Raw genomic sequence first — 26,483 nt, 5'->3', positions numbered from 1 at the left:
GACAGTTGAATGGCCGGAGATAGGAGTGTTGCCATTGAGCCATGGTTATTTGAAATATGTTATGATAATAAGTATCCTGCTGTCGGCAGGATGATGACTTCACTACCAAGGGTATGATTATCTTTGCAGCCGAGAGGTGTACTGCCGTTTTGACAAGAGTGGTTAATAAATGAGTGAAGTATCACTGTTGGCGGGATGGTGAGTGCACTGCCAAAGCATGCATGTTTGTCCATGCAGCTATGAGGTATAGCACCATTTTGACGATGGTAGTTTTATGTGATAAAGTAAACACACGAAATAGATGTAGTAAACAAACAAATGTCACATGGAACACTGTGATGAAGCTGAGTAGGAGTAAGAGGTCTGCTCTCTTCTCCCTAGTAGGCCAAACCAAAGTCCATAGTTTGCAAATTTATTATGGGCTTAAATTATCAAAGTTGAGATCACTAAGGAAACTAGGTCTAAATTTTGTTGCGAACATTTTCTTGTGGTGTGTTTTATAATCACTGAAATAGGCTCGTATCTTATGAGGCATTTACAGTCACTTATAGCTTGTTAAATTTAGAACTAGGCATGGGTTCTGTGCTTCTGCGAACTCAGTTAGCTAGTTCAGAAGGCAACGAAGTAGGACAGTCAAGATGTCCAAAAGAAGTCTACAGCGAAGGCTGAGTCAAAATTCACCGATGTAAGTGTCTACAGAGGCAATTACATCAGTGGCACCCCAACTGAGGCCAGGCTTATTACCGTGATGTGTAATCAGTTAGATGGTCAAAAAACGACCTCTTAAAGCCAATCAGGGCTAACAATGATGGGGGATTGGTGAGGCGACTAGAATCATCACAAGGTGGGTGTCTTTCCCTACAGGGGTTTGGATGTACGTTAAAACATTATTAACATTTAATTTTCAATGTATTTTTTTTTGTACTACTGAGCCAATTTTGAAAAATTATTTCACTTTTAAAGGATTTGGCTGTGTAGAAGTTGCTTCATTCTTAGTTTACTCACCAGATTTTGTTCTATTTTTGTACCTTTTCATTTTTTATTTATTCATTAAGCTGCTATGTGTCCCAACACCAAATTAAAATTAATTTTTAAGAAATTTTGTGGTATGTGAAAAATGCAAAGATTTGAGCTCAGGACACTTTCTAAACGAAAGGCCTAGGACCTAGGCCTTGGGTGGGTTTGTACAGTAGAACTTACACATTGCTCTGATAGTCATATTTAACAGATAGTTATTAACAAAATAACACATTTTCTTACATATTTAATAATTTAATTAGTCAGTTTTAGTTCTAATACAATAAAAGATAACAAAATGTTTGTACAGCACCATACGCAATACTTAAATTCATAATTTTACTTTATATTGATTAAATGAAAACCAGTTCATTTTTCACAATCTTTATCATCATCATCATCATCACCATCATCCTTGCTTTCCATTTTCAATGTTTTCTTTTTGGGATCACCTGTTCGATGGAGAGTGTCTGGAATCATATCTGGTTCCTTTTTCTTATCCAGTCCAGCTAGTAATAATTTCAACTGTGCTATTGCCTTACCAGGATTCAGTCCCTAAAAAAGTTTAAAATTGTTAATTAGCTAAAATAAAGTAAAGTATTATTAATTATTCAAGTTCTTTTTGTTTGTGTTTATGTTGTTCTTAAATTTAAAACAAAAACTTAACAAAATGTTTTCACTTAAACAAACTGTGTAACCTATTGTGTACAATAATTTCTGAGTAATCTTTACTAAATTTTGGAATTTTTGTTTTATAGTTATTTTTATTACTTATAATTTTTTTACCTTGGGGCAAGTGCGAGTACAGTTCATTATGGTACAACATCTGTATAAAGAATAAGCATCTTTAAGCATATTTAATCTTTCTGTTGTTGCTTGATCTCTCGTGTCAACAACCCACCTATAGACCTGAAATCAAGATAAGATAACTAATTGTTAATTGATTTCATAATTATTTTATTCTATTATCTCTAAGTTTTTATTAATAGATTAGTTAATATTAATCTATTAATAAGTAGATTTGATAAACAATCAAATAATTTTTTTTTGTATTTGTAAACGTAATATTTTCTAGTATATTTAATTTTATCATCTTTATGGATCCCACAAAAGTACTTTCATGGTAAAATGAAGACAGTGTTTGATGGAAACACTCATATAAAAACTGCAACAGATAGCAGCACTCATAATAAATTAATTCACAATTTCATTATTTTAGTATTTTTAATATGCAGTTTAATTAAATATTTCAATCATGACTGAGGATGCAGAATCCTGTGAAAGAACTTCTGTGGTAAAACTTAAGATATGTCTTACCTCAATGGTCTGTGCTGGGTGGTTTATATTAATAGAACATAATATTATATATATCCTATTTATTTATATATAGAATGATTCAGGAGTAATGGAAAATAAACTAATTCTAGAGCTTGAAATAAGAAAAAAGTTCCTACAACCATATGTCCGAAAATATCTTTTTATCAAGTTATGGCTAGCAAATCATTTTGCCTGGATTTCAATTTCCCTGGTGAAATGAGGTCATACTGAAATTTTTAAGGTGTTATAAGGAGTAAAAATGTAATGGTTTCTAGTGTGTTTTGATCTGAAAATTCAAATAAAGTAGTTCTCATTACTGTATCTCCCGTAAAATTTTTATGATATTTAATTAGAACAGAAAAAATCAATGATGGAACAATTTTTTTTTTAGGGTTTGAAGTTTAATGACTTGTGTAAATTATATCATCAAAACTAGTAGTGAATTTAATTCTGAGAAAATTGATGTAATTAAGTTTATGAGAAACAAAAAAAAAATTATTTTTATTTTAAAAGAAAAACTTAACAGAAAGATGTCAGAAAAAATTAATTTGTAAAACTTAAAAATGATGTTCTTATTACAATAGATTTAGACTTTACAAAAATTAAAATGCTTTTAATTTACTTTTTAAAAAAAAATCTCTCTGTGGATTATACTGTATTAATTTACAATAAATGTGTGAAAATTCCACCATTGATATCGATGCATTTTTTCAACTCATTTCGCTATATTTTCTACCACCACGTAATGATATATTTGCTTTCCTTGATGAACAGCATTGAGAATGCCAGCACTCAGTTGATCAGTTCATGTGCCATCCCCATAAACAGTAGTCTAAGAGAGTTAGGTCGGGGTGTTCTAGGTAGCCAGTTTACCGATTCTCTACTTCCAATCCATTTACCAGTAAATATTTCATCTAAGAATTGTCATACTTCATTCGTGAAATCTGTTGGTGTTGTATCAAGTTTATTGTACCTTTCAATTTGTTTCGCCAGTGAGAAATTTTCAAGCACTATAAGAAATTCATTGATTAAAAATTTCTGATAATTTTTTCTGTTGTTGAATGGGCCTGCCTGTTAACTGGTTGTTGATCATGCCAGACCAAATGTTCACTGAAAATCGTTGCTGAAAATTTGATTTAACTGCAGCATATCGATTTTCTTCAGACCACAGTGTGAATTCCCTGTTGTTTATGGCATTACAGGTAAAAGCAGCTGTCTGAAACTGGTATGAACAGAATTAAGTGGTTATTATTCTTGCCCCATTGACAAAACTGCAGTTGTCTAGCATGGACACCAAGCAGGAGCTGTTGGAACAACTTTCTGGACATGATACAGTCCGTGATATAGTTTCTGGACATGATACAGTCCTCCATACTGTACTTTGTTGAATCGTGGAATGTACTTTGTTGAATCATACTGGAATGATGAGTAGTATAGAAATTTTTTGTGACCTCGTTGTAGGACTAAGGTTGATATACCTAAAGAATATTTCTCTTTCATCACAATGTACTAGTTGATGCTCAGATGAAACATGAGCACTGGAAAGTACCATTCTCATGAACATTATTAAAAAATTACAAAATACTTTATGGTTTGGAGATACTCGTCCAGGATACCTATGTCGGTATTCTTCCACCGCAGCTGGAGCACTTCCATCGCAAAAATCATATCAGCATATTCTGCATGAAACACATCATTTTCAAAGCACAGAATTCAAAATGGAATTTCACTCTTTTAAATTAATAAAATTATTAATAGAGTATAATAACCACAAAAACACTACTAATTAATTCTCAAAAATAATTAAACACAATAAACACGTAACATGTAACCACATTTTTATGACAGTAAATTGTATTTAAAGGATACAGTAAGTATTGCTTACGTTTTTTTTTTTTTTTTTATTACAGCATTTGTAACTTTTTTTTAATAGTATATTAATTATTACCTGCATTAGTGTAGCTGGACCTAAATATTTATCACCATTCCACCAGTAAGCAGGACAACTAGTGGTGCAGCATGCACAAAGTATGCAGTCAATCATACTATCCTGTTAAAATTAAAAACGCTGTAGTTAGCTTTTTTGATACAAAAAAATATATACTTTATATTTACAAAAGATTTCATGAATCAGTTTTAAGATTATTCATGTTTCTAACTATAGAATAAAACTATTTCTTGAAGACTGTTCAATCAACTTCTATAAAATAAATATTATTAACTAATAATAGATAATCTTATTAGCTAATAACTAAAGATTAATATCAATCCCCTAAATTTCATCTGATGATATTAAAACAGTAAATTTTATGCTCAATACTGAACTAGCTAGCTGTTACTTAAATAATAAGATTCAGCTAAGAAGAGAAGTAAGATAAGCAGTAATTTTGTCAGTTTATGTACACAAATCTGTTTAAGGTCTTATATCCATTTTTTGTAAAAAAAAATTCTTTCACAGATTACATAAAGGACATATGTTCATAATCATTCATAACAATAAGGACCTAATCTCTTCAATAATATTTCAGTTGCTAGCAGCTGATAATCTTAAAATGTTTCAACTGAAAAAAAGCGATTTCTTCTCAGTAAATTTATGAAAATTGCCTGCAGACTTTAAAAACAAAACATTACAATCGAAAATAACATTAAAATATCTCCAAAAATGATATATAAGGCTGTTTTTCAAAACTCTATTTAAAAATTTTCCTTTTTTTAAAGTAGTAGTTATTTTAAAAATAAATAAAAATTAAATTATCGGAGATTTATAACAGAATGTAATACAAAGTAAAAACATATAAGTGATAAAAAACAAACTCTAACAAGATGCTTCAAAAAATATTCTGTGTAAGATGAATAAAAAAATGTATTGACAAAATAACATCAGATGATTTAAACCATAGACTTTCCACATGTAAAATTTTTTCTGGTAAAATATTAGATTCCATTTTTGTAATATTTTGTTCATGATTATCTTTCTTAAAAAACTAACCCCCAAGAAAAATTATATATGTATACATTTCATTATTGAGCTTAAATAATTATGGAAAAAATAAAAGCTAAGACCTATTTACATGAAGTAAAAGAATAATTAATAAATATATTTTTTGACTATTAAGCGATCATCACAAGCTAATAAGAAGAAATTAGTAAGTCACAATCATACGGTTATTAACCCTAAGACAAAACCCTTGAATCCAGTCTGTCTTTAGATAAGGTTGATAATAGAAGGGAGTAAAAATGGAAGTTAAAAAGCTTATTTTGAGTTCTTAGTATCTCCCATTTCCTTTTAGTTATATGAATAGCTATTTTAGATGTTATATTTATTTTTTTATGGTATAATTTGATTACATGTGATCCTTAAGAAGTTTTTTTAGGTAAAAAAGGTAAAATCATAGAGAGACATGCCAGCCATATGATAAAACTTGGAACTGTGTCTCAACCACCCTACTGTATTTTAAAAATGACTATAATTGTAGTTATATTTTTCCTTTTAATGTTAACCAATGTCAAGCTTGTTATTGATTAACTAGACCTCTTGGCCCATTACAAGGTATATTCCTGAAATTTATTACTATAAATAGATAAAGGTGTTAATGGGATTTCCTGTCTGTACCTGCAGCTACAAAACAGCAAATCCAATTCCTGGTAATTAGTTAATTATAGAATTGTTCATAATTTTTATTTTTTTCTGTTGTTTCTTTTTTCTACCTTCTACTGATTCTTTTAACACCAGTTTAATCACCTTTCTCCTCATGTCTAGCCTTTTCTATTCTGAATCGTTCAAATTAAGCCTAAATTCTCATTCATTTTTCTCATTGCATCATTTTTCATCTATTTGTCAATTTTATTTTCTTCACTTTCCTCCAAGCCTACATTTCAAATGCCTTCAACCTTTATTTGTCCTTATACCTTAGCATACTTCTTTTATATTCATGCATTAGTACCACTAATATTTCACAAAACACTTTTTCAAATCTAATTGTAACTTTTATTGCTGTCATCAAGATTTGACTGTTTTACGCTATTTACCATTCCTTTCTGTTCTGTTTTAATCTTTTAACACCACATAATGACTACGTCCTTATACCCTCATATATTTGCTTTATAAACTCCAATCTTTGTATTCCTGTAAAGATTTTACCTCCTCATCCTTCTTTCACTAAATTAATTAAAACTGGATGTTTTAATAAACGACCTATGACCATAGTATGCCACTTCACAGGATTCTCTCATAAACCTCTCTCCTCTTCTGTTCATCTTATGATTTCTCATTTCATATTTTTTAAGCTTTTAATTCCTAACATTTTTTCTGTAAAAACATATTTCAAAGTCCTCTTCTATTTTTTCTTTTCTACTTTATCTACTGTCTACATTTTGCTACCATAAAGCACTTTGCTCCATATAAAGATTTGCTCCACTTTTAAGATTATATTTTTAATTCTTAGATCTGTGTTTGATAATAAGAGGTCTTTTGAGAAAAAATGGCCTCCTTGCAGTGCCAATAAATATTTTATATCCACTTCTATCTAGCCCTTATAGTTGAAAGCGATTAAGGATTACATTAAATTAATTAGTGACATATTACCAAATAAAAACCTAGTGTTGTAATTTTATAACCTGTTTTATGTATGAAAATAATTGGTTTGCATTCACCTTCAAAATTAAGAGATATAATAAAAGATCAATATATACCTTAAATAAGTAACTTTTATACTCACTAGATTACTGCGATCTTTAATACTTTGCATAAATTGATGTTCACCAGGAGTAAATGAATCTTTACGTATTAAGTACGGTTTAATGGATTTGTATTGTTTAAAAAAGTTACTCATATCTGTAATCAAATCCTTTATTACATACAAATGTGGCAGAGGATAAATACTAGTTACTTTACCAGGAGTCCCATCAATTTCACTGAAAAAATATAATTAAGAAAATAGTGAAGATAACCGATTTAAGTGTAATTTACATAATTACATTTTCTTTTAACTATGTGGGTAGAAGTTATTTTCTACTTTTAGAACAAATAACTTTACTATCTGCTAAAGTAAATAAGCAAAGATGTGGAGTAATATGTTGCCCATTAGAGGTTACAATGAATTGTTAGCAAGATAAAAAAAATAGATTAGTATTTACATTAGCAATAATTTAGAACAGAGTCAATAAAGATGCAGGTGACCTGACATTAGACTCCCATTATTGTTCACAAGAATAACAAGCATCCTATGTTACCTCAATAAAGAAGATTGTTTTTTGTTGCTATTTTCAATAAACTGAAAATAGCAACAAAAAACCATCTTAACATGGTGTTATACTAACACCATGCTAACATATTAGTATATAACACCATGCTAACCCCACCAAAATGGAAATTATGTTCAGCTAACAGTTGACACCTTCATTCTGTTTCACAGAAACTAGCTGCATAAAAATCATTATTTGCATAGAAAGCAGCTTCAGCTGGTGTCATTTCAAATGCTTTTCATCCAACACAGCTAGTGGAAAGACTGAAATATATAAAGTAAAATCTAATATAATCATTCTATACGAGTATATAAAGTTTCCAATAATTAGGTGAAATTTTCAAGTTTTCTTTTTAAATTATTCATTTGAATCTTTCATTCATTTAATATTTATAACAATTATTTTTATTTACGTAGTAAAATTATAATCTATTTGTATAGGCCTATTTAAAATTTGTTACAAAACTACTTCCAGTAATTTCTAGAAAATGATTCTAAATTCTAAAAAAAAACTGATGTTGAAAAGCAGCTTTTTGAGGTTTGAAATAAATTTACTCTGTTAAATATCCAATAATCAAATAAAACTTCTTGAAAAAATTTGAAAAGAATATTATGAGAAATTTTTTAATTTAATACACATTATTTGACCTGTAGAGTAGAAATCTGTTTAAAATTTTTGTCTAGTCATAACTTGAGTAGTTCATATGATATGATTATGATTATGACTAGTTTATGTTTGTATGAATTTTTTTTCCCATTATTTTGATAAAGTTAAGTATGACAGAAACTTCCTAATATAACTGTTTTATTTAAAGTATAGGCATAACTTTAGAATTATTTGTGTAATTTTTACAGGCAACCAAATAAAAAAAAATAAAAAAGAGTAAATTTAATTGGCTTTCCTTCACATTTTATTTTGTAGAAAAGTTCAGTGATGTAATATTGTATAGGATAAATAGAAATTTGATTGGGAGTTAAATAAGACCATCTTGTTTTTTACATTAGATAGTTATTTAAGCTTGAAACTCATCAGCAAGACATCTAGTATAAATTCTATTTCTATGTCTTTATAGAACTTTATAAATGTTAATTAGAATTTTGAGAAGAAAATATTAGATATACATCAACAAAATTTTGAAATTTGATCCTCTGTGCCTGAGATGGGGATCATTAGTAATTATGGTAAAAGTACTGACAATTCCTATTATAATACTTCAGAACTCCCTCAGTTAATATGGGGGAAAATTTAAATAAGTTATTTAAACCATTATTTTTAAAATTATATTACTTTCAGAGATGAGTGTATGGTACTATAGAAATTTGGGTTCTCTTTCCCCAGATATTTTCCTAGCTCTTTCAATCAACAAAAAAGATGAGTCAAATTGCAATTATAAAATTGTCTATGTTGATAGTTTATCTTAATGGTTTTATACTTATTGATTTCTGATTTTTTTTTAACCTTTTTCATGAAGTTTTCTGCTTTTGAAATTAAGAAAAGTAATCGATGTTGAAGCAATACCCGTTTAAAATTTGAAATGAGCTTCCAGCTTATTTTAGTAGTCAATCTTTTTTCGAGACACCTGCATATTTCAAAAAAATATCAAGTGAAAAAATTAAAGGTCTCATTAACATTTGAATTGACATCTACATAGAATACTTTTTATTAATTTTGATCCGGAATATCCCTCCTATGCCTAATATAAGTTGTTTAGAGGAATATATTTCTTTGTATTCTACTTATTCAATGAAAATATATAAGCTTCTATGAAAGTGTATTGTTAGCACAGCAAAAATCACAAAGGTGAAACCACAAAGTGCTGTACAACAGCAGTACAACAATTAAGATGTACTTACGTTAAGCATGCCAAACAATTCACACCTCCAATATTCATTGCACAGGATCCGCAAATACCCTCACGGCATGATCTTCTAAATGCAAGAGTTGAATCAATAGAGTTTTTTATATTCATCAATGCATCTAATACCATAAATCCTTTAAAACTGAAAATTATTACAGCATGAACATTATTAAAAAAGGTAATTGTTTTAATAATATAATTTAAAAAACAAACATATATGTAATAAAACAGTTATGACATTTATAGAATTAATTGTAATGATTAAAAAGAAATACTTTGAAAGAAAGAATTTTTCAAATTTCGCCAATTACCTCATTATACATAACAAAAGTTTAAAAAGTAATTTAGAAATATATAATAATAAACTTAAATAGGAAAATATTTTATTTACAGATGAAACTAACATACACTGATGAAAGACTGGATAAATTTTGTCATTTCAGTTTTAATAGCTAGCTTATTATGACATCAGTTTTAAGATCCAATGTTGTATGTAATACATTAATATTAGTTATATTTATAATTATATTTTAACAGTTGATAATTAAGCCATGAAATCGAAAAGTGCTTTATATATATTGGTAAGTTTTATATTAAGCTTTGCTACTTTGATGAGTTAAAAGATAATTTTTGTTTTATATATCATAGCTTAATAGTTAAGATATAAATTTTATATCATAGCTTAATAGTAGAAGGAGACAAAAATAAGACATCACTCACTCAAAGAAATGACTTTTCTCAAGACAAACAAAATATCCCCAATCAGACCTACTATGGAAAGTTACGAGTGAACTAGTTTTCCATTCACTTCTTCACTTAGCTGAATTTTTAGTTCATTTATATTTCCAAAAATAAAAAAAATAAAAAACAGGAGAATCTGTAATTAATTATTATATTTTATTGAATTGTATTCCAAATAAATCAAGGAATAGAATAAATGGCTGTTACTTCCAGTAGCTTCCTGTTCGATCTATTGGAACAATCTGCTATAACAAAAAAAACTCCTTTTATAAAATTTTTATTTATTTATGAGCAAACAAAAAATAATTTTTTTTATTAAAACATATAATGCCATGCTGCAGATTAACTAAAGCAAATATTAAGTTTTGTAGATAAAAAAAAAAATTATAAAGTACTTAAATTAACTTTCCAAGCATATGAAGACAAAAATGGTAAGGGATGCAATGAAATAAACTCAACTGACTAAAATAAATATAAAAATATCAAACTTTCAGAAAACTGAATTGAGGAAAACGCATTGCTAAGAAACAATTATAAACCCAAATTGAACTCTTTGTCTTTTCACAATGTAGTTAAAATTCAGACATGAAAAATAAATTGATACCTATTGCTAAGTACAGTATGTAATTTAGAGACCCCAACCCTTCTGCAGTCTTATAACCACAGACTTCTGCTATATGTTAAATTTTCTAATTAAGGCATTGTATTTAAAATCTATTTTATATGATGTAGCTGGAAGCAGCATATCCATTCAGCAAAAATTAAAAGAAGAGATATCCATTCAAATGAAATTAAATCTCATTTAAATGAGTTTTTCATCAGTGATGTGACAAAGTTGTGAAATATTTTGTTAAATTTTCAGAGTCAGGAAATATGTAATATTCCAGAAAGAAGTTTTGAATATTAAAGGATTTTGTGGTTTAAACTGGAATCAAGGTAGGTCACATACTTCAGGAGAATGGAGTGTTAATTATTTGCCATAGGTGTGATGATGAGTCACAAAATCTTTAGATTGAAATGAAGAATAAGAAATCATTAGAACTGTAGTCTACTACTAAACAGCTTTTGAACAGGATGTTATTGGAATATATGCAAACATATAAGTTGTGTGGTAGAAATATGGATGTTGTGTGCAAATTAACAGGAGTCAAATGTACAAGCACAATCACTGTCTAATGATGGGACTGCAAAGAATATTTTCATTGTAACAATCTGAAGTTAGCAAAGGGTAAGTATTTTCAAAAAAAAAAAAAAAAAAGGTGTGAAGAGATGCAGTGTAAGAGAATTAAACTAATATTTATTAGTTACAGTAACTAAAATCTCAAGAATTTACATTAAAGGAAAAACTTTTATGAGGTCGAGTTTCCAATTAATGAGGATTATGAGTAAATGGAATGGAGGAGAAAGGTTCTGCATGGCATATGAATGATCTGCAAGACTAAAAATTAATTGATTAACTTTTTTAGTATTGTGTAACAAATTATTCATTGGTTTTATTTTTTATTGAAATATTACATAACCACTATCATTAAAAATAGAGTAGATATTACTTTATAAGTAAATGCAATTATTTACTTCAATAAATATTGAAGTGTAAGGGCATTTTTATTGTAACTATATTAGATTAGTAGTATATTAAACTAAGATTGGTAGATGAGATTCCATTAACCCACAGGGTTGGTCTAGTGGTGAACGCGTCTTCCCAAATCAGCTGATTTGGAAGTCGAGAGTTCCAGCGTTCAAGTCCTAGTAAAGTCAGTTATTTTTACACGGACTTGAATACTAGATCGTGGATACCGGTGTTCTTTGGTGGTTGGGTTTCAATTAACCACACATCTCATGTATGGTCGAACTGAGAATGTACAAGACTACACTTCATTTACACTCATACATATCATCCTCATTCATCCTCTGAAGTATTATCTGAAATGTAGTTACCGGAGGCTAAACAGGAAAAAAGGAAAAGATGAGACTCCATTATTTTTTTTTTTGAGGTTTTTGGGGGGATCAACTACTCTTCCCACTTCAAAAAGAAAAAAAATATAACTTAAATTTAAAAATGTTCATAGTTCAATGAACTAGCACTGTTAACTTTTTCTTGCTTACAAATTGATCAAGTGCAGAAATTAATCATGATAAATTTGGATTCTTGAACATATGACAAAAGTTTTTTGGTTTACCGCCTAGGCTTTCCTTTCGGCCATCCTTTCTTGCACCTTTTTTCCATTCTTCTCATGGCCTCAACCAATGATGACAACATGTGAGGTCTTGGACATGGCATCTTCATCCCTTTCTGATATCAATGTTCTGCAGCTGATATCAGGTGATGACAGCTATCTAAGCTGTCTAACTGCACCATCTAGGTGCAGTTAGCATTGTTGTTATTGAATCAAAACTCACAAATGATACATTTTCAGCGGCTGATGAACTCAAGTCAGTTTCTAAAGGTATACTTGGGGCAGCTGAAATACACGCCCTCTCCGTAGCTGCCCTCTGGGCTTTAGATGGTTCTACAGGTAGAGATTGTATATCGTTTGTGTCTGGTGCTTTCTCTATTACTTGTACCTCCACTGCACTGCTCTCACATTTCTCCTGTACTGTTGCCACACCCCTTGTGACTTGTTGACGGAGAGATTTTTTTCTTTTTCCAGATGTATTATTATCTTTATGTACTACGTTGGTTGGTGGTGTCATGGTTGCAGGTTTTGCAGATTCTTTACGCTGCGCAAGTACGTTTCCTTGTGTCAACAGTGTCGGTCTGGGAATGCGTCTTCATAAGTTTTAATTATGAGGTTATGCATAAGTAGTTGTTGATCGAGGTGTTCTAAGGTTGATAATTTTCTTCGCTTCAGGATAGCTTACCTTTTGAAGCGTTTTAACCTCCTGAATGGCCATTTCTAATTTATACACTGGGCAGTTCCTTGATCGGCAGTTGTGGTGCCCTTTGCAGTTAATACAGACTGGGGGATCTTTGCATGGATCACCCTCATGTGTTTTCATTCCACACATGCAGATTTCTGGCACTTCACACGTGGCTGCAGTGTGTCCAAAACGTTGACACTTAAAACATCGCATGGGCTGCGGAATGAGTACACGTACTTCAAGCTGATATATGCCAGCTCATACTTTTTCAGATTCGGTCTATTAATGGTCAACACATGCGAGGCTGAAGGAAGAACCTCACCATTTCATCTCATGGTTAGCCTACGGCACTGAATCACTCCTTGACTCGACATTCGCTGTACTATTTCTTCTTCTGTACAATTTAGAAGATCTCGGTAAACAACTCCTCTCGATGAGTTAAGCGTACTATGCGGTTGCACAGATACTGCAAATTCATCGATCTTCTTCAAAGACTGAACTTTTTGGCTTTGACTATCATTTACAGTTTCGACGTGCAATCCATTAAGTTTTTCAAATCTTGACAGGACCACCAGCACAATTAGTAATCTCTCTGGCTATTAAAAATGGACTAACCTTTTGGAAGTTTCCATTCACCCGAGTAATAACTAAAAATCTTGGTTTGGGCGCATTATTGCCAAACAAAGCTTTCCTCAAGTCTCTACTGATATTGTCAGCATCTTTCCTTATTTTATCTGTGGTTTATTTTCTCTTTCCTTATTTTCTACGTTTCCGCTTCGCTTGTGGTGAATCGGCTGTTTCTAAACGTGCATCCTCTGCCACGTTAATTTGTTCAAGGTGTTCCATCACGTTTTGTCCCTTCTGTAGCAAAGCTAGCCGCTTGGGTACACTTCCACACCAGGGTTACTAACCTTGGAGGTCCAATCCGGTAGCCCAGTGGAATCAGCATATGTCCTGGCAGAAAGCGGATCCGCAATCTCTGCACTGACTGCAGGCAACTACTCACCGAAGCTTTCAGAGCTCCCATTCACCGACATACATGAACACCTTCGCTACATGCTTGCCATCGCAGGGGGCATGTGGACATCAAAAGGGTCTCCGTTACACCTACAATAACATTGACCCTGGCCGCCACATCCCCTGCTCTAAAAGTGATATAAGTCCCATTTCCAAATCATATTATTGTTCATGATCTGCAGGTGGCAGAAAAAATCCAGTCTATCATGGTGTCCTGAAGGTGGAAACAAGTCAAAAAAGAAAAATATTTTCAAAGTTACTCGGAGCCCGTTAGCCAGCTGTATGTATTGTACATATAGCCCTGGACGTGGAACGTAGATGTTGTGTTCCGGACGTGGGGATTATCTGTCTAGGGCATTATTATTATTATTCCTTTACTCTAAGGGGCCTCCCCCCTTACCGGCAGGAAGTCTGGTATGGCAGGTCAGCCCCCCCCCCCCCCGGTTGGATCTTTTCATTCTTTATTGCCCACTTTTTAATAGGGGTACTCCATTATTGGATTGCCCCCACCGGTATCGGGTCTTTTCGTTTGTATCCCCTAAACTAGTCTCTCTTGGAGTCCTCAGTCGATCATCAGAACCGTCATGCTCTCCCGATTGGGGCTATCAAAACCAACACTAAAACTCTCTTCTTCTACCTTCCGTATCTTTGCATCGAAGTACCTCCCTAGAGCATTCCTCCACTTCAGTCACTCTGCGACGTTATCATAAACGGGACTACATCCTCTGGCTCTAAATTTTCAATACCAGCCCGACTACGTGTTTCAATCCATTCCTCACACTTTAAGAGGGTGTGCTCAACCGAGTCCTGTTCACCACAGTGCATACAGTCAGGCGACTCCCTCCTCCCAATTCCATACAAATACACTTCAAAATTATCGTGACCAGATAACATTTGCGTCAGGTAAAAACTGATACTCTTAAATCGGGAATTAATCTCCTCGTCCATCCAGCCTTGACACCCAAGTTCCATCTGTCTTGACGTACTCTTAGTGTTTCATTTCTAATTTCAGCACTGTCATCACCTTCATACTCATGGGCGCGCTCAAGAACCAAAAAGTCCATGGGGAAAGTCCCGGCCAGTACACATACCGCGTCATAAGAAGCCATCCGATATGCTGCCACCACACCTAACAAGGTTCTTCGATGAATTCTCTCTAGTCTGACTCGGTTCCTCTGTATACCAACTGCATCCTTCCAAACAGGCGCGGCTTATAACATAATGGAAGAAACCGCCGACATAATGGCTCGATATTTAGACGGCCGCGGTGCAACCTGTGAAGTCATCAGACGACTTAATGCCTTAAGAGTCCCTTCAGCCCTTTCACAGCGCTCCTAAACGTGTTCACTGAACCGTAGTGACTTGTCAATTGTCACACCAAGGTACTTCACCTTAAGGATTTCTTGTATGCGGCGATTCCCGACCACCAACCTTACGGGTGGTCTCTCAACCATACATGAATCAAATCAAGCGCAGCATTGCCCCTGTGCAGGATCCTCCTGCTCCGTCCTATCACTAATCATAAGGACTAAATCATCCGCATAAGCAATTGACTGCGTGTGCTGTGGCAACCAAACACCCAATATGTCGTCAAAAACAATGTCCCAAAGGAGCGGGTCCAACACTGAACACTCCTCCAAACATCTGGAAACTGAAACACCCTTCCAAAGTATTAATGCCCTTATTTACCAAGGCAGACATTGTAACGTCCCAAGGCACGGAACCAAACGCGTTCCGGATATCCAAGAACACCAAAACAGGGATACCTCTCGTCCTACATGTGCCTTGTCTAACCTCCTTAGGTCAGTATACCACTCGTGATACAACTTAAATGGCCGATCTGCCTGGCGTGAAACCATATTGATTTTCATGTACGCCACCTTCTCTGTTGATATCCTCCATGATTCTTGACGCCAAAAACCTCTCAGTAACTTTACCCAAATTGTTAAGGAGACATAACGGTCTAAACCCTCTGGCTACGTCATCAGCACCACCTTTCAGAAGGAAGACAAGCCGCCCTTTCTTTCAACAGGCTGGGAATGTCCCACCTTCCAGTTCTTTATCAAAAATGTCTACTATGGCCCATGGCACCCTACCGATTACGCCCTTTAGCACCTTGGCCAGGATTCCGTCCGGCCCCCGACTTTTCACATTCCCCAGCCTGTTTATTGCTATGATAACTTTCAACAGTATATCTTCTTCACTCAAAAACTGGAGGGCCAACTATTCTTCGTTCGGCGCAACGCAAGAGTCTTTCCACCTTACACTTAGGCCTATCCATCGTCAATACAGGGAGGCGCATACCAAATCTTTTCATCACAATGTGGTAGGCCCTACCCCAGGGATCCCTATCCAAATCCTCGCAGAGCTCTATCCATTTTTTGGGTTTTACTGTCTTAATCTCAAAATTGAAAGAACATCTGCGATCTCTATAATCTCGAGCAACCTCAACGTACTCCGCCCTATCATTTCGACGCAACCGCTGCATACGTCTCCGGCTAGATTGTACCTCGCTCCGCATCTGCGCAATTCTTGGGGTCCACCAATATACCGGCTTGAAACCCTGATACTTCATCTCGAACCGTGCAATCTCATCTTTGATATTTTCTTGAAGTCCCTCTGGAGTTAAATTCAACTGAACAATCACGCTCTCTACTACTCTATTTACAAACATGTCCACCTCCCAGTTGGACAGCCGGAAAGGCGGGCCACCGATCCTTACTTTCAATGCCGGATCTTGCAACTCAATTGACGTGGCTAGATGGTCACTAGCAATATCCTCCATAAGCACCTTCAAGCAGCAAAGCTTCCGATCCCACCGACCATCCAGAATAACGAGATCAAGGACTGAAGAGTGTTCCCTAGCCGTGTACGTAGGAATACCACCATTTAAGCAATAATAAGTCACCCAGAATTATGACCCTTCTTCTTGCTCGAGCGACCAGTTTATGTAACCTATTCATGAACTCGGCATAACGGGAAATGTCACAATTTGGAGTAATGTACACTCCGACAAGTACAGCCGGAGCTAACTCCAAGGTTATCAAGCCGTTTCTCTCTCTGCCAGTCTCCAACGAACTCTACCACCAACATCACGGATGACATCATTTCTATCTGCACACCAGCCATTACCAGACGCGACATACTTTTTCGGTTCAGAAGTGATAAAATCAACATCCATCCATTTAGCCAACTCCTCGGTCAAATCATGCGAGAGAGGGCTACGATTAGCATTCGTTAAAAGAAATTTAATAATCTATTCCTGATTGGCAGCCTAAGCCTCCGCTGCGAAGATCAAATCTCTAACATTCACACAACGGCCTTGAAATGACCGTCCTTGCCACATTTAAAACAGGCCCTGCGTTTATCAGGACCCGTACAGCCAGCAACCCTGAGGCCCACCAACCAACATCTATAACATCTTACTATGTCTTCACTGAGGGCAGTTCTACATGAAACCCATCCAATCTTCAGTCTCAGGTTCTGCGCTAAGTGATCTGCCATATTAGCAGGAGCCAACATAGAGGCCACCTTGGTGCTACCAAACGCAGGCCTTATAGAAATCCGCTGGAGTTGTACCAGTTCCGGCCCTGCAGCCGCCCTGAGAGCCGGAGTAACGTCCTCCTCCGTGGAGAGCTCATCAATGTTCCGAATAATAATTTTCTTTGTGCGCACTCTACTCGTACAGCTCACCTTGACACCTTCTATCCCAGCAACTGTCTTCCTCTGCAGATCCTCCGCACCTCGTCAATCGTCTTTCACTCTGATGAGCACTGCTTGGCCCTTCCTTAGTGGCAATATCTCTGCAAGCTCACCATCCACTCCATCCTTCACTGGTTTTAACAAGTCAGTATAGGTTCTATTTTGAGCCGTTACCGCTACAGTCTTCGAGGGTGAGCCCTGAATACGTTCAGATGATTTTGTCCGGCCCACTCCTTGATCGAGAAACACCAGTATCTTTAACAACTTCCTCCTACCGACATAATCCAGTAACTTCTTCAGTAAGGACTCAGTTCTACCACCTGAAGCGCCAAAAACCGTCTTGTTGTTTAATTGTTCAAATAATCGACCAATGCCATGTTTCAAATCCTCAGCCATCTTATCGTCGCTCTGTGTGGATTCAACCACTACCACAGACACCATGTGAAATTTCAACTCAATTTCTTCACCAATGAGAACCTTAGTCTGCGGTTTAAATGCGAACATCTGTCCCGCTTTCAATCTGTCCCTTTCTGCCAGACTTCTAATGCCAGGAACCCAGATTCCAGGAACTTCCAGCCAGATCGATCACAACCGCTATTTCCTTATCCACACTATCAAAGCAGGAACCCCTCCCTCTTGTCTTCCACATAACTATAAGCAGCTTTAGGCCAGCGTTTAACTGTTAGACTCACTACCTCATCATCCTCGACTCCATTGTTAATCTTCCGTAAAATATCATTATCTGACTTCGCACCAGTCTGTCTTGCAGTCTCCGGAGTGCTTATCTCCAGTGATCTCTTAGACAAGGCCATTTTAAATCCAACTATCTGCTTGACTGTATTATACATATCTAATTCAACTTGTTTAATTTTCCCTCTTTGTATTTTTATCAGTCGACTTGTGCAGAATACGAGTTGCAGTCTCCAATTTACAAATCCACTCCACTAGCTCGTTGTCCGGGTCTCTTTCCTCAGTACGAGGAGGACGCCGTCTCTTCCGGCCTCCTAGGCCTATTATCACAAGTATCCACTACTGGCGTAGCTTCTATGGCCAACGGTAATGTAACTTCAGATGCAACCTCTTTCACTCTCCTTGTTGGTCGACGCCTCTCCTCTCACCGGAGAACGATCCCAGGACCTTGCCGGGTTTAAATGGATTTCCATTCATATTCTTCGACTTCCAGAAGACAGATGGAAGCTCAACAACCTCAGATTATAAGTAAATTATTGAAAAATTTACTAAGCAACAAAAGCTTTAGGCACAAGTTATACAGTATCTTATCTACCTAAACGAAATATCAATCTTTACTCAATAATTAACCTTTATAACTCATATAATTAAACCTTAACCTACGCTCGCTAACCTTGACTAGCAACCTTAACCTGATTAGCGCTAACCTTGTCTAGCGAGCGTAGGTTTAGTTTGGTTCGATTATATTTATGCATTTAAATTTATATATATATATTTATTTATTTAGTAATTTGCATTAATTTATTATACAGTGCACCTTCAATTTACGCGGGAGTTACGTTCCGGAAAATTTCCCCGTATAATAAAATCGAGTAAATTGAAATTCACATTTAATGAAGAAATACAGATTTTGTTTCTTGTTAAGTTATACAGTAAATGATAAACGTAAATTACTGTAGTTTTACTATTTTATTATTACAGTATCATTAAATTATTTTAATGATATTTAATGAATTATATTAATCCAAAAATACAAGTTAGGTTCTTGTTAAGTTATGCAGAAAATTACTGTATTCAAAATATACTATACTTTATTTTACTATTACAGTATTATTGTAATTATATAACTACAGTACAATGTATGTATTTAAAAATAAAAAATACTATTTATTTAATTTTTTCTTTCAGTAGCACCATCTAACAACTAAGTACAGATCGGCTGCGGGCATCTTTTTTGAAAAGTACCAAAACATGTAACTTTAAATATTTGTAAATTGTTTTTTGTATCAGTTTTAAATGTTTCAGTTTTAACTAAAACGGCATACACACAACACTGGTCAGCTGTTAACATTGCCAACTTATGTAACAAATGTTTTCTTGTTTAGTTTAATTTTACTTCTAGATTTTTTGAAATAGTTAGTTTTTCACACCGTGTTTTATTTTAGATAAAATTTCTTACACTTCTGTTTGTTTTTAGCTGACTTTACTTCACTGATTTGCTGTGAATTAAATTTATCTACTGTGTGTAACAAAGTCCCTATCCGTAATATAAAATTCATGTTGGTAACACTGTATACCATCAGTTGACTGTGAAGGTTAATTTGCTATTATCGTTTGCTCATTTAGTTCTAGGTTGGTTAGAAGTTGATGTTATTTTCAGGTAATCATTGAGAAATTTGATTTGTTTAGTATTAAATTAGAATGGCATACTCAATCGAATATTCAATTGATTGAAACGCAGAGGAAAACATGAGAGATTCGTTTGCGTTTTGATAAGAAGGCTCCATATGATTAGTAGTAAGATTCCAAAGGGATTTCCCTCCGAATCGGGCATCAATTCGAAACGATCTAGACGTCCATTCGATTGAATTGCTCTGATGTTTGGAAATCTTGTTTACGATCTGCTCAACAAGGTCTTCCGAAAAATATTCCCTGTTGTTCACTTTAGAAAATAATGAAAACAGATCTTGGGTTTAAAACTGCTTGTGTTAATGAATTTTTGTGACAGGGATATGACTTATCATGGAAACCAGTTTTCTTTTGCGACGAGTAATCATTACTTGAGTAGTACATCTCGGAATTTGTATTTTTGGTCTAAAAACCTCCACTTTTATGAAGAATTCTTAGATCACCCACCACATATGTTGTGGGCAGCAAAATCTTTCAAGGTCCGTTTTTTTCTGAAGGTGTTGAGTAACATTTCATACTTGACACGCTTGAATGTTATTTTATTCCTAGGCTTTAAAAGATTGATACGGAATTAACTGCCATTTTATAACAACTTGGGACTCTCCTACTCGTTATACCAAATCCGTAAGTGCCTATTAAATGAACATTTTGAATAGGTGATAGGGAAGGGCTCTAAAATTCCGTGGCCGCCTAGAAATCCAGACTTAGCCTGTGACAGCTACCTTTGTGGCATAATCAAAAAAAATCTCCCATTTGTGACTAAGTAGTGGTAATGAATTGAAAACTACGTATAGACACTGAAGAGCACAAAGATGTAATTTAAAGTAAGGTTTACGTGTGAAGAACTAATTACTTCATGTTTATTTCATATGGAAAGTGACTTTCCTCTTTACCATGTATGGATTTTATTTATGTTGTAAATATACACCAAACCTAGAAGTATACTATATAACTAAAGGTAATTTTTTTCACAATATTTCATATTCCCGGTAGAATTATGATAATTGATTTGCATTTTATTTTCTGCCCTTCCAAATACTAGTTTAAAATATAATTTAATAATTATATAATTTATAATAGTTTTTAAAATGGAGGTACTACGAAACGCGTTAACTACGAATGTTATAGTGACGCTGCTAGAAAATCCAATCAACTAACGCAATTTAATTATACAGTTATGGACTCGCCTCTAATTTTGAATATACCTTATTTATGACTGACGTTATTCGTTACAATGTACACGCACCAAAAATTTCGTAATTCAACATTGTGTAAATGTAAAATATTATTTTCGGACTAGTTTGGTTTCAGTGTAATTAAGTTAAAAATGTGATTAGATTCACTTAAGCCTAAATTAAGTAAGGTTACGCCTAAGATGTGGGTTTTGGTAAATGTGCAGTATATACATTATTTACGGAGTAAATAACTTTAACCAATATTTCATTAAGGTTAGGTTAGGTCGGTTTATAAGTAATTTGTAAGGTCCACAGAAACGTAGTAGTCATTGATAATTAAACCCTAAGCAGTTCTAAAACTATTCTTAACTAAACTAAAACCAAATTATTTAGTCAGCAACGGTGTATATTATACGTGAATAGTGCAAAATAGAATTTTGGTTTTGTGTACTTGTAACTTACGAGGGTTGTAAAAAGGGTGAATGACGATTCCGACGAATAACTGGTTCTACTAAATAAGGTATTTCACAAATTTCATCAAACTCGTAGATATCCGTAACTGTATATAATTTCCTAACTTAAAAACTTAGCAAATAAATAACCTATAAAAATACAGCAAGACGTTTTTAATATGAATTTTTCGGACGTTACAATAATTTTTTTTTGGTACTTAGGTATTAACGCCACCGCAACTTCAGCTTGACTAATTAATTAACCTTGACTAATTAACAGGAGTGTTTTGATTTTTAAATAATAATTGCAATAACTACTGAATTTATTAAATAAATACTCAAAAAATGACGATGTTAATTAGTCAAGGTTAGCGAGCGTAGGTTAAGTTTAGTTAAATTATATTTATAAAATAAATAAATATAAATAACCATTTATTAAAATTAATAAAGAGACTGTTCATTTTCCATCGAAATCCGATTGACTGCTTTGTTTTTAAATAAAGCTGTAGCTGCGGTGGCGTTAATACGTAAGTACCTTTTTTTTAAAATTACAATATACACACTTCGGTTATTTTTTCATCAAAAAATTATAAGTGAGATTGCCAATCCCTTGCAAAATGATTGGAAAGTACTGACTTTATACTGCTTTAGAGGGGATTTCAAGTCAAGTTTTTTGAAGCAACATTTTTTTTCTTACTTTAACTCATTTTACAGTCAACCAGTTAAGTTTTATACATTCCAGGCCGTTGTTTTCTATATGAAATTGTTTTTGTTTTTACAGAACAATCATGTTTGTTGACACAGTTGGTCGCATTGTAACTACATTGAATGCAACCACATCTTTTCAAATTTGTGAGATTTTTTTTATAAATTTCAGTAATAATTATGTTTTACTGTACTTTACTACGGCTTTTTCTGTTTATACTTTTATTTGTTTTTATTTATACTTATTTTGTATAGGAATGAGTGTCTTTTTTATAGATTAAACATTTACATCTCCTTAATATTGTTGAAATTAAATGTCCTAAGATGTTTAAAAATTTTTTTTTTGTATTCCTTTATACTTTTTACCTTCCAGTGCCTTGTTTAAGATACTGAACTTTTAACAGATCTATTTGATAACTTTCATGTCAGTTTGACTTGTCTTCTAAATGATTCAGCAGTAGGTATTCTAACAGACTAAACATCTAAGTTTCCAGTTAGTGAAGCTTCTTTCTTTTTCCTGTTTAGCCTCCGGTAACTACCATTTAGATAATACTTCAGAGGATGAATGAGGATGATATGTATGAGTGTGAATGAAGTGTAGTCTTGTACATTCTCAGTTCGACCATACCTGAGATGTGTGGTTAATTGAAACCCAACCACGAAAGAACACCAGTATCCACAATCTAGTATTCAAGTCTGTGTAAAAATAGCTGGCCTTACTAGGACTTGAACGCTGAAACTCTCGACTTCTAAATCAGCTAATTTGGGAAAACGCGTTCACCACTAGATCAACCCGGTGGGTTTAGTGAAGCTTCTAGCCAATCTCCAAAGGCTTGTGGCCAGAATGGGCCTACAGAGAGCCTTGAATTATCAAGGCTATTGCTGGAGCATGGGTTATATATCTCCTATTGTCAGTCCTCTGTTGGTGGACCATCCTTTTTATCCACACGCTTCTTTCTGTTATCTTTGATTATCTCTTTTAAGCCATTTCTGGTTTATCTCTGTTAAATCTAAACTGAGAACACAAAAAAAGTTAGTAGAAAGATCAATAGACCAATTTGTGAACTCAGTTTTTGTCAGGTTGGGTGCAAAATAAGCACAATTGTTAAAGTACCCACTAGGTAAAGTCAGACCTTCTAATATCTTTAGAAATATAAATGCTGTATTCTCTCTGGTTTTTATCACAAGTGGTAGAAAATATTTCTGTTGTGATGAATAATAAATTGGCTAATTATCAAGTTGATTATATTGTAGAGCTTAATTGTTGGACAACTTTCAAGTACACTCTTTTTTATTTATTAATAAAAAGAAATTACTTATTAAATTATTATTATCGTACAGAATTATGTATAAAAATTGATACCCTTGCTTTGTTGTTGTTGAATACCCTTGCTATTCATCTTGAAGAAAATACAGAATGCCTAAAATGGTCTAGTAAGGTAATGTATTAATTAAAATCCAGAAATAAAGAATCAAGGATAGTGTAAGAGGGATCAGTAATGATAAAAGATGACTGACCCATAAAGGGATCATGAAATATGATTAACATACAATACATAAGTGCTTACTTTTATAAGATTTGTTTCGTGGATTAAGTTTCCAGCTAGCTCAAACCCTCCCTTAAATTTAATGAAGATTTTATTAATTCTAAAGATGAACAGAAAATTAGTTATTGAAATACATAAATAATTTTGATCATACCTATTCAGATCAACTGAGTATTGCTGCATATGTGGTTTTTGATTTTGTGCATCAGGATTATAACGATAAATGGCAAACTTCTTCATTCTCTTTTTTTTCTCTTGCTTTCGTAAGATTGCTGTTGTTGTTAAAAACCTGTTCCATACTCTCTGTGTTCAACCAGAAAAAAGAAGACTTTTACTTTAGCTTCATAATAATAATAAAAAATACAAAATACTTTACCAAATACTAATACAAGATAAATTACATACTTGTACTTTGCATTTTAATAAATGTGTATTTCAAGTATTAATATTTTATGAAATGCTGATAGTTATAAATTACTTTTTATTTATTTATACAGCAATAACAGGCTGATGTAAAATAATATTTACTGATGAATGTTATTGAGCTTTATTGTATGTGAAAAATCCCCTGCTTGATCAGAATTCAAACTCCAAAACTCTTATGTGAAAACCAGAGCGTAGTGGCAGGATGCTACCACTACATCACAGAGATCAACAATGTTTACAAATAGTTTATTTATTGCAGAGGTAAGGGGGTATTGCATGTTTATTATGGTTTTGGATAGTGTGAAAAAGTACATACTGCTTTTAAACAACTTAATAAAATTCTATGCAACAAAAATGTTTATTTTATTGAAGGAGCATTAATGATCTTTTTATTCTCTTAATCACATAAAATTTTTAATTTTTCATTAAAATACAAACATTTACTTACTAATGGTGATGAAGCTACGAGTATTTCATTAATTTATTGTGCTTTATAATGCATTTTAATAAAATATTCATATAACAGGTAGCTGAAAAGTAACTTACACCCCCCTCTAACTTTTTTTATAATTGAGATACTTGGTTGTGGTTAGTGGCATTCTAACTCGTACTGAGGGGCTACTTAAATTAAGATATATTTCACTCTTTTTTATTTTTCAGCGGCAGGGTGGCGGAAACACAAAAATTTCAAAGGAACCAAAGGTCATTTGATATATAATTTTAAAGAGCTTAACGAGACATGAAAAATTATACAATTAAAATTAAATTCTGATCGCCCAATCCAAAACAGTGGCCAACGATGTGTTTGTTTTAGATAGAACCACGGTGTATGCTCTCCTTTAATGTTGTCGTTATATGAGGTATTCAGATTCTTTCTTTGGAAATCTTTTCCAATATAAGAAAGGCTAACTCAGCCCCAATGTAGAGTATTCGGCCTTCAGGGGGTGGGCAACTCAGAAATTTTAAATGGAACATATGGTCATGCGACACCTTGTTTTAAAGGCCTTTGTGAGACAAGTAAAACAGTAACAAAAAAATTAAAAATAATATATCAAATGACCATTGATCCAATTTGAAATTTTTGAGTTGCCCCCATACTCTTCTGAAAAAAATCAAAAACAGTAAAATATACGTTGATTGAAGTAGCCCCTCAGTACAAGGAAGAATGTTGCAAGTTAGAGGGGGTGTAAGTTATTTTTCAGCCACCCAGTATATTTATTATTATATTTATATTATATTTATGACTTCTTTTAATTTCTTGATTTAATGTTAACCTCATAGCATAGTGGTAATGTCTCAGAATTTTATCTCAAAGTTGGTTCAGATCCCAGTTAAGTGTATTTTTCATATAGTACAACATTTTCAATCAAAATCCCAATCCACAAGCTTCTAACCTGTTATATGTATTTATAATCTGTGATGTTAAGTTGTACAAAATGTTACAGTGATCTCAGTTAATAACATTTTTAATAAAAAAATAACTATTCCACCCTTATTTCTTTCACCACTACAGTCACTAGAAAAAATTTCTTTACAAGTGTATTTATTTTGTCACCTAATTTACAACTACTACTTCATAATATTGGGTGTCTAAAAACTAATTTATATTATAATTTTAAATTGTTACTCACTAACTCTACCTCCACCCTCCCAAATGAATTTTTCAAATTTCTTTTCGAAGTTTTATAATACTTTCTATTTTCAGTAAAATTTGTAGGTAAATTTATTCTTTGTTTTGTTCAAACTCTGTGCTATTTGGTATTCGAAAGATATGGGATTGCTACCTTCCTCTTATCACAAATTTTTTGTTTTATTTTCTTGTTTGAATATTACATGTTAAATGATTAATAAACAATATAGTTTAATCTTAACAAAGTTTTAAATAATTCTAAAACTTTTTTTAATTATTTAACATCTCACCAATTTATGAAATTTTGCTGACATTACAAGAGTTCATACAGACCAGCACCAGATTAAATAATCTCATGTCATAGATTAAATAAAATATTTATCTTTTTTTAAAAACAAAAGGAAGTAAAAA

General features: G+C 33.2%; 1 protein-coding gene across 1 annotated transcript; it reads right to left on the bottom strand.

Annotated features, from left to right (window-relative positions):
• Positions 1–1,386: 1,386 nt before the first annotated feature.
• LOC142325756 (uncharacterized) lies at positions 1,387–24,256 on the bottom strand. Its single transcript, XM_075367787.1, has 6 exons — positions 24,171–24,256; positions 9,432–9,578; positions 7,053–7,248; positions 4,283–4,384; positions 1,804–1,926; positions 1,387–1,572 (listed from the first exon to the last, which is right to left on the bottom strand). Exons 1-6 carry the CDS (start codon positions 24,254–24,256, stop codon positions 1,387–1,389), a joined length of 840 nt encoding a protein of 279 aa, XP_075223902.1.
• Positions 24,257–26,483: the final 2,227 nt, after the last annotated feature.

This window comes from Lycorma delicatula, chromosome 5 (assembly GCF_047948215.1).
Source record: "Lycorma delicatula isolate Av1 chromosome 5, ASM4794821v1, whole genome shotgun sequence".
Taxonomy (NCBI): Eukaryota; Metazoa; Arthropoda; class Insecta; order Hemiptera; family Fulgoridae; genus Lycorma; species Lycorma delicatula.
The sequence above is the reverse complement of the archived record's forward strand: the minus strand, read 5'-3'. Positions and strand labels throughout refer to the sequence as shown.